The 9,032-nt window shown below is 48.9% G+C and overlaps 3 protein-coding genes and 1 pseudogene across 3 annotated transcripts; all 4 read right to left on the bottom strand.

Moving 5' to 3' along the window:
• Nucleotides 1-947: 947 nt before the first annotated feature.
• Nucleotides 948-1,712, bottom strand: LOC143023220 (S-formylglutathione hydrolase pseudogene; annotated as a pseudogene).
• A 93-nt stretch (nucleotides 1,713-1,805) lies between these two features.
• On the bottom strand, nucleotides 1,806-2,923 carry LOC143023160 (S-(hydroxymethyl)glutathione dehydrogenase-like). The gene is given in 7 exon segments (XM_076181678.1): nucleotides 1,806-2,066; nucleotides 2,068-2,148; nucleotides 2,151-2,240; nucleotides 2,243-2,461; nucleotides 2,463-2,585; nucleotides 2,587-2,625; nucleotides 2,627-2,923. Coding segments are annotated over 7 exon segments (1,110 nt in total).
• Nucleotides 2,924-5,556: 2,633 nt separating this feature from the next.
• On the bottom strand, nucleotides 5,557-6,461 carry LOC143023219 (methanethiol oxidase-like). Its single transcript, XM_076181741.1, has 2 exons — nucleotides 6,074-6,461; nucleotides 5,557-5,933 (listed from the first exon to the last, which is right to left on the bottom strand). Exons 1-2 carry the CDS (start codon nucleotides 6,459-6,461, stop codon nucleotides 5,557-5,559), a joined length of 765 nt encoding a protein of 254 aa, XP_076037856.1.
• A 1,398-nt stretch (nucleotides 6,462-7,859) lies between these two features.
• Nucleotides 7,860-9,026, bottom strand: LOC143023218 (putative oxaloacetate decarboxylase beta chain). Its single transcript, XM_076181739.1, has one exon. It carries the CDS (start codon nucleotides 9,024-9,026, stop codon nucleotides 7,860-7,862), a length of 1,167 nt encoding a protein of 388 aa, XP_076037854.1.
• Nucleotides 9,027-9,032: the final 6 nt, after the last annotated feature.

The following is a 9,032-nucleotide window of genomic DNA, read 5'->3' as shown; positions in this document are numbered from 1 at the left end:
CTGTACTCTTCAAAGGCAAACTGATCCTGACTCAAAGTACCAACGGTTTCGCCAGTGCTGATGGATACGTTGCCGGCGGTAGGCGCTAGCTCGCCGCTCAGGATTTTCATAAAGGTTGATTTGCCGCAAACCATTGGCACCGATTAAACCGTATCGGTTGCCGTTGCCAAATTTGGCAGAGATGTCTTCGAACAATGGCTCAGAGCCAAATTGCATGGTGATGTTTGCGGTAGATATCAAAACTGAATTCCTGTGCGCGGATGAATAGGGCGATTAGCCCAAGGCGCTAAATATGGGTGGTAAAAATGTGGCGAAACTATAGAGACTTATCGGCTTAATGTCGAGCCTAAAGCGTTGACCTGCCGGTGTTTTTTTATGGAGGGCGTTAGCGCGTTATAAAAGCGCTTAGGTTTGGCGGTGAGTGGTCATCACCATTAAAAAAGCCTTCTTTTCCGTGTTGAAAAAGAAGGCCGTTTTCCCGTTTAACTTACACCATCAGGGTGTTAGTGACGACGTCCGCCACGATGATGTGGCTGTCCGTGAGAATGGCCAGTACTTACTCCATTGCCCATGATGGCTTATGTGGTCGTGGCAGTGTACGGCAGGGCGGCGTGGGCGATGTCGGTTGTGACCATGACCTCCGCGATTTCCGCCATTCCACTGTATACCGCCACGACGACCGTCACCAATAAAGATGCTGAATGAGCCACCTTTATGAGCACCGCCGGAGCGGTGATCGCCATTATGAGCAAAAGCCGTTTGGCCAATAAAACAGCGAAACGATTGCTGCAATAATTGCTATCCTTTTCATGCTATATCTCCTCTTGGATTCATTAACACGGGTTTGAAGCTGTCTAGAAATAAAAGCACAGCCTCACAGAGATATGCGTGAAACTCTCCGTGGATGGCTCAAATCAAACATTACCGTCCTACGGAGAGAGCGTCAGTTAAACGGCCTTCAGGCGCTCCGCATGATAAGCAATGTGCTCACCAATAAAAGGTCGCGATGAAGTGATAGCTATGGTCGTAACCTTCCTGCAAGCGCAGCTCTAAAGGCTGGCCTGCTGCCTCACACGCCGCTTTAAGATTTTCAGGCAATAATTGGCCTTCATCATAAAACTCATCGGCCAATCCAGAGTCAATCAGCAGGTGTGAAACACGAGCGCCACCTCTTGACCAGTTCAGTGGCATCGTAAGCGGCCCAGCTGCTTTGGTCTTCACCAAGGTAAGCCGTGAAAGCAACCTTTACCCCAGCCACAATTCACTGGATTACAGATCGGCGCAAACGCTGAGACTGAGCGATAAGCATCTGGCTCTTTCAGTGGCGCAAATCAAGGCACCATGCCCACCCATTGAATGACCCGTTACTGACTTAACGCCCGGCAGTAATGGCAGTTGCGCTTCCACTAAAGCCGGTAGCTCTTTGGTCACATAGTCATACATGTGGTAGTTGTCAGCGTAAGGCGTGTGTGTGGCATTTACATAGAAGCCTGCACCTTGACCAAGGTCGTAACGCTCTGGCTCATCCGGCACCACATCGCCACGTGGGCTAGTGTCTGGAAAAATCAGTGCGATACCATGCTCTGCGGCATAACGCTGCGCACCGCTTTGGTACGTGCATTGTCATCCGTGCAGGTAAGGCCCGATAGCCAGTATAGTGCAGGCACAGGGCCATCGCTGGCTTGTGGCGGCAGATAGACCGAGAAGGTCATCTCACACTGGTTAACGGCCGACTGATGGCGGTACCGGTTAAGGTAGCCGCCAAACTCTTTAAACTGTTTCAATTTGTTGCATGAGGTGTTTCCTTACATCAGGATGACAGAACGGATACTCTTACCTTCGTGCATCAGGTCGAAGGCTTTGTTGATGTCTTCCAATCCCATGGTGTGAGTGACCATCTTATCCAGCTCGATTTCGCCAGACATATAGCGCTCAACATAGCCCGGTAATTCAGTACGGCCTTTAACGCCACCGAATGCAGAACCTTTCCAAGTACGACCAACCACCAGGTTGAATGGACGGGTTTGGATGACTTGTCCGGCACCAGCAACGCCGATTACGGTAGAAAACACCCCAGCCCATGTGAGTACATTCCAGTGCATCACGCATGACGTGGACATTACCGATACACTCAAACGAGTAATCCACACACCACCATTAGTGATTTCCTGAATGTATTCGCTGACGGAGCCATCGATTTCTTTCGGGTTAACAAAATCAGTTGCGCCAAGGGCTTTAGCCCCATTTCCCACTTTTCAGGGTTGATATCAACTGCCAGAATGCGAGAGGCTTTAGCCATAACCGCGCCCTGAATAACGGATAAACCGATACCGCCTAAACCAAATACCGCAACAGTAGAACCTGGCTCTACTTTGGCTGTATTTAATACCGCACCGATACCTGTCGTTACACCACAACCCCAACAGCAAACCTTATCCAAAGGGGCTGCTTTGTTGATTTTTCGCCAATGCGATTTCAGGTACTACGGTGTACTCAGAGAAGGTTGAGCAACCCATGTAGTGATAGATATCCTGGCCACGTGCTTTAAAGCGACGCGTGCCATCTGGCATGAAAGCCCGTCCAGATAGTTGGTGCAATGGTTTGGCACAAGTTTGATTTAGAGCTGTTGCCAGTATTCGCAATCGCCACACTCAGCGATGTATAGCGGGATAACATGGTCGCCGACTTCCAGATTCTTAACGCCCGGGCCTACTTCAACCACTTCACAGCCACCTTCGTGACCTAAAATCGCTGGGAATACACCCTCTGGGTCATCACCAGACATGGTGAATGCATCGGTATGGCACACGCCTGTGGCATGAACTTTTAGCAGAACTTCACCTTCACGAGGGCCGGCGACTTCTACTTCTTCGATTTCAAGCGCCTGTTTTGGGCCCCAGGCAATTGCTGCTTTACATTTCATGGTTTGCTCCTGTTATGGATTACTGGTTGGTTGTGATTAATGGGATTGGAATTTAACGCTGCGATAGTGCGCTTTACTGCATCTAAAATATGTTGTGCCGGAAAGCCGAATGGGACGATTTGTGCCAGCTTTCCCTGGCCATCAATGATAAACAAATTTGCCGGTGTGATCGACAAAATAATGCGTGTCTGTGCGTTGGTTCTGCTGAACCTTTGTTTGTACATGATAAGCATCAGTAACGGCTTGAATCTGCTTACGGCTACCGGTGAGGCCGATTAAGCTGGAGTGAAATAGGGCACGTATTGACTCAGAATTTCCGGCGTATCCCGCTCAGGGTCTACGCTGACAAACAGTCCTTGTACCTTATCTGCATCCTCTCCCAGTTGCTTTAATAGCTGAGCCATCTTGCAAGCTCCGTCGGGCAGACATCAGGACAATGCGTGTAGCCAAAGAAAATCAACGCGACTTTGCCGCGTAATTGCGCCAGATTAAAGGCTTTCCGTGGTGATCGGTGAGCGTAAAGTCCCCACCAACCGTATTGGCTTTTTTGGTTTTAGGCTCACTAGCCTTGGTTGTTGGCTGCTTTGCTGGTGTCACCACCGTATCACCAATAGGCGCTGCGAAGGCATCGGAAACCAGTGTGTCGACATTGCTGCCAGTAAGACTTTGCAGAAATAAGACCAGTTGATCGATTTCAGTGTCGTTTAAGTTTAACGGCGTAATGAGTGGATCAAGTCCGGGGTTTGCAATGCCGCCCTTGATTATAAAATTCCACCACAGAGCGCAAGCTTGGCAGGCTGCCATTGTGCATATAGGGTGCGGTGATCGCGACATTACGTAAGATTGGCGTTTTGTATTTCCAGCGGTCAGCGGGGTCTTGGCTCACTTCATAATGCCCAAGATCAGCGATTGGTGCTTCACTCACGCTGTCGATAATTTTGCTATCTACATCCACAAAGACCCCGGTGCCAGCATTACCCGCTGGGTTGCAGGCTTTTGGCCCATGGAGTTTTAAATAGCCTAAAGCCAGTGTTATGCAATGCATGATCGCTGAATAGTGCAGAGTCTGTACCAATCGTATGGCAGGTGCTGCAGCGTGCTTTTTCGGTGAATAGCTTAAAGCCTGCTTCGGCTTGTTTGCTGAAATTAGCTTGCGCCGGTGTCTGTTTGCCAAAGTACCAGCGATCAAAAGGCGAATCAGCGGAGAGTAAGCTGCGTTGATAAGCCGCTAGCGCAAGACCGACCGTTTGCATATTCGGGCCTTGGTCATCGAAGCTGGTTTCAAACAAGCCGTCGTAGTCAGTAAATTTTCTCAGCTTATTAATCACGTAGCCAATGGATGGGTTGGCCATTTCATTCGTCGCCAAAAATGGCCCCCAGATTTGCTGCTCTAATGAGTCTTCGCGAGCATCGTGAAATAGGGTTTTGGCGTGTGCAACATTATATAAGCTGGGCGTGTTGCGCCTGACACTACGGCCTTCAAAGCCAACGGCAGTGGCGACTTCATTACTAGTAAAACCTTGGTCTGGCACATGGCACATGGCACAGGAGAGCGTGTCATTTAGGGACAAGCGACGGTCAAAAAACAGCTTGCGCCCAAGCGCTATGCGGTCAGCGCTGAGGGCTTGTTGTTGTGCTTGGTCTAGCGGCGGCAGGCCAAGCGGTGGTGATTGGGTTAGCGCCAATAAATCGGCGGCTTTACCTTGTCGTTGATGAATAGGCTGCTCGGCTAAGCTTGCAGTTGCAGTTGCAGTTGCAGTTGCAGTTGCAGTTGCAGTTGCAGTGGCAGCTGCAGTTGGTTTCTGTTTTGTTGGCTGCTTGAATGAGTTTTACTTGGGTATCAGCCGTTGGCTTAGGTGCCGACTCCACTGAGTCTGGAGCTTGCTTGTTAAGCAGTCGGTCTTGCTGCAGCAGTGTTTTCAGATCATTGATAATAATGTCAGGATGTAAAAACTGAACACTGTAAATATTGCGAATCGCATTCTTCAGGATCAATCAAATACACCCGCAGCACATGAGAGATCGCAGTTCCTGCCTTGCCATTAACCGACATTTCACGCTGCACATCTTGCTCATAGGATTTGAGTAGCGGTTGCAGGCTGGCTTCCGAGTCGGTGGTGAGAAAATGCCATTCTCCATTCGGGCCAGCATAATCAAAATTCTTTCCATAAAGCTGCATGACTTTGGGCGTGTCGCGCTCAGGGTCAAAGCTCAGGCTCATGAGTCGCAGATTATTCGCAAGCTCTGGGTCTTTCTGCATTTGCGATTTGAGTTTGTAAAACACATAGGATGACAGCGGGCAGCCATTTAAGTCGCCGCAATTGCTGTAGATAAAGCCGAGTAGTGTGTATTTACCACGATATAAATCATGAAGCTGGCGTGGGTTTTCATCAGTATCCAGTACTGTGCCATCTGCTGCTTGCTTTAATGCCGGAAGCTGATAGCTCCCAACTTCTGGCAGCTCATAAGATAGCGTGCGGTAACCAATAGCCGGTGCAATATCGGCCGCACTGAGCGTGGTTGACAAGCCAAATAGCACCAGCCAACACAGAACCCTTAAATGTTTCAATGAAGATCGCATCACTCGTCACATCCTCTGTGTTGGCTGGTTAACATATTGCTTGGTCGGCGGCTTACTGAGCTAACTGGCTCAGTTTGGTTTTAGGTGTCACCGGGCTAGCATTGGCATACAGCGAGTAGGCCCCAAATCGCATTTGGTGAGCGCGCCCTAGCTTTTCTTTAGTAAAATCAATGCTAAATTGCTCGGTCAGTTCTTTGCCATCCCAGTTATAGGCTTTGAAATATTGCTCGTTGTCAGCACCTTTTTTATCCCAGTTGGCGAGCAGTGATGAGGTGTAATACACGCGCTTGCCATCCCAACTGGAGGAAGCCATATTCACTTGCGCGCCAATTTGCTTTTCATAGGTTTGCTTAGGATTGAATGGGTCGCTCATATCAAAGTAACGAGTTTTGCCATCCATAAAGGTGTTTACCCATAAGCCCTGGTCATCTGAGGATAGTGAAATATCCACCGGTAACGGGATTTTTGAAGGATCACCAATATCAGCGACAGGCTCCGCTTTCCATTTGCCTTCGGTGTTTTCGTGCACAATCCAGATTTTTGAGGTCAGGGCAGTCGTGGTGACGCACCAGTTATTGCGTGGTTGCCAAGCGCAGCGCACTTCCAGCGGCGCACCGGTACATCGAATACTTCTTTGGGCTTTCTGGCGTGCAAATCCCAGCGCACCATGGTGTTACCAAAGCGCTTCATCGCTTCCTGATCGCCCAGCATTTTACCGAAGTCCATCATGTAGTTAGACCAGCCGGTAAACGATGAGGTAAACATGGCATTGCGGCGAGGTAGCGCACGAATGTCATAGCCAAAGCCATCAGAATATTTTCCGGTTTTTACAGCGCCATTTAAATCCTGATCGCTGGGCATCCAATGGGTTTGGAGGTATTCACCGGCATTGCTGTATTCCACCAGTGCAGTGCGACCGCCATTATCCTTGTTATTGGATAGGGCAGTGATAATCATCTTACCGGGGAGTGCATAAGTCGTATGAGGGCCCACAGCACCGCCACTGGCGGATACAAAGTCCAGTAATCACTTTATGCAACGTCGGTTTGGCAGGATCAGTGTGCACATCAAATATAAAAATCTTGTTGGTATCCAGACCGCCAGCCCAAAGGTATTTGCGGTCATCAGTTAAGCCGGAGTGGTGCGCTTCATTGCGACCGCCAACCGACAAGCTATTAATTACTTTGCCATACTGTTCAGATTTTGGATTCACATCCACTGTCACCAGTTTGTCCTGTGCGTCGCCTAATCCCTCGACACCCAGCGTCCATATATACACGAAGTCTTCCTGGCCCGTAATTTTGGCCATATAAGGAGACATGCAGGTTTCATCGGCCTGTACCGCAGTAATCGTTGTTGCGGATAGTCCGCAAACCATTAAAGCCAGCGCCAGCGCATTACGCACCGGAAATTTTCTTGTTTCGTAAGACATCATTTTCCTCCTCAGGAAATAACGTAGTGAATTCAAGGAGCAATCAGCAGCGGCTATTATTGTTTTATTTAAAATAGAATGAACCTTCACTTTTGTCAATTGATAGTTGCCTAATCAAATAGTACTATTCGCCTATGCCTTATCTAAAACGCCTCGCACCAGTACCTGAACCCATCGACTGTAAAATTCTTACGGCGGCGTTAGAGCTGTTTGTTAAAAAAGGCTACCACACGGTTTCAGTGCATCAGATCCAAAGTCTGGCGAATGTCAGCATCGGGTCCATCTATAATCATTTCGGTGGAAAAGAGGGTGTGGCTAAAGCGCTGTACCTGCATTTGTGCATTGAATTTGATGAGTTGGTGGATGATGGATTGCCAGTAGCGACTCACCACGTGAGCAATGCCGAAAGATTATTGAGCTGATGTTTGAGTACACCGAATCCCACGCCGACATCATGGCGTACCTGTTTAATATCCGGACACACCGAGTTTTTAAGTGATCAGTTGTTACTGTGTGAAGGTGCCGGCTTTGTGAAAATCGATCAGATTATTGAAGCAGGAATTGCCGCAGGTGAGTTTCGCACTATGGAGCCCTTGGTGGCTTCATCCTGTATTTTTGGTGGGGCAATTCGAATGGTGCAGCTGCGACTGGATGGTTTAATTAAGCAGCCATTGCCTGAATTATTAGAGCAAACGATTGCTGGAATATTTGCCGGAGTTTGCGTTATAGAGGATTCTACTAATGCAATGCTGGGTGATTCTTTGGCGACAAAAGACGCGTCCGTTATTGCTTCAATTGCAGTGTAAGCCGGCGTTATACAACTCAGGGCTTTAAAATTAAATAACAAAGTCCAAAACCAAAATTCACAAACAAAAAAGCCGGGCTGAATCAGCCCGGCTTTTTTATGCAGTGTAATCGAGCAATTAGCTAAGCATGCTGATCATCACACCGGCTGCAATCGCAGAACCGATAACACCCGCCACATTAGGACCCATGGCATGCATCAACAGATGGTTATGCGGATTCGCTTCCAGTCCCACTTTATTGGAGACACGAGCTGCCATTGGCACCGCAGATACACCGGCTGAACCAATCAAAGGATTGATCGGCGATTTGCTGTACTTATTCAGTAACTTCGCCAGCAACACACCAGAGGCTGTACCGATACAGAATGCAATCGCACCCAGTCCCAGAATACCCAGTGTTTCCCAGTTCAGGAACTTGTCAGAACTCATTTTCGAGCCAACACCTAAACCAAGGAAGATGGTGACGATATTGATCAGTGCATTCTGTGCAGTATCACTTAAGCGCTCAACCACGCCGGCTTCACGCATCAGGTTACCAAAGCAGAACATACCCAGCAGTGGAGCAGCTGAAGGCAGAACCATAGCCACCATGATCAGCAGTAACAGTGGGAAAATGATCTTCTCACTTTTTGTTACATGGCGTAGCTGTACCATCTTGATTGCACGTTCCTGCTCAGTAGTCAGGGCACGCATAATGGGCGGCTGGATAATTGGCACCAGTGCCATATAAGAGTAGGCCGCTACCGCTACCGCACCCAGAATATCGGGGGCGAGCTTGCTGGTAACAAAGATTGCTGTCGGGCCATCCGCACCACCGATAATACCGATTGCTGCTGCATCCGTAATACTAAAGTCCAGAATGCCAAAGTGGCTTAGGCTAACTGCGCCCAATACCGTCGCAAAAATACCAAACTGAGCCGCCGCACCAAGTAACAGTGTCTTTGGATTCGCCAGCAGCGGTCCAAAGTCAGTCATCGCGCCAACACCCATAAAGATGATCAGCGGGAACATACCTGACGCAATACCCATATTGTAGATGTAATACATCATACCGCCGGGGTCTTGCAGGTGACCCATGGCGTCATACACCGGCTCGGCTTCAAAGCCTGCACCAGGAATATTGACCAACAGGGTACCGACGGCGATGGGTACCAGTAGCAGGGGCTCAAAGCCTTTCTTGATAGCGAGGTACAAAAGTCCCAAGCCAACGATCATCATGACTGCTTGTCCGGGATGTAATTGTGCAATTCCCGAGTCAGTCCATAATTTGTAGAGGTTTTCCATCAGTCA

Source organism: Oratosquilla oratoria, unplaced genomic scaffold (assembly GCF_046742065.1).
Source record: "Oratosquilla oratoria isolate Oo_2021 unplaced genomic scaffold, ASM4674206v1 SCAFFOLD45, whole genome shotgun sequence".
Lineage (NCBI taxonomy): Eukaryota > Metazoa > Arthropoda > Malacostraca > Stomatopoda > Squillidae > Oratosquilla > Oratosquilla oratoria.
Note: the sequence above shows the minus strand (reverse complement) of the source record. Positions and strands in the feature narration are given on the sequence as shown.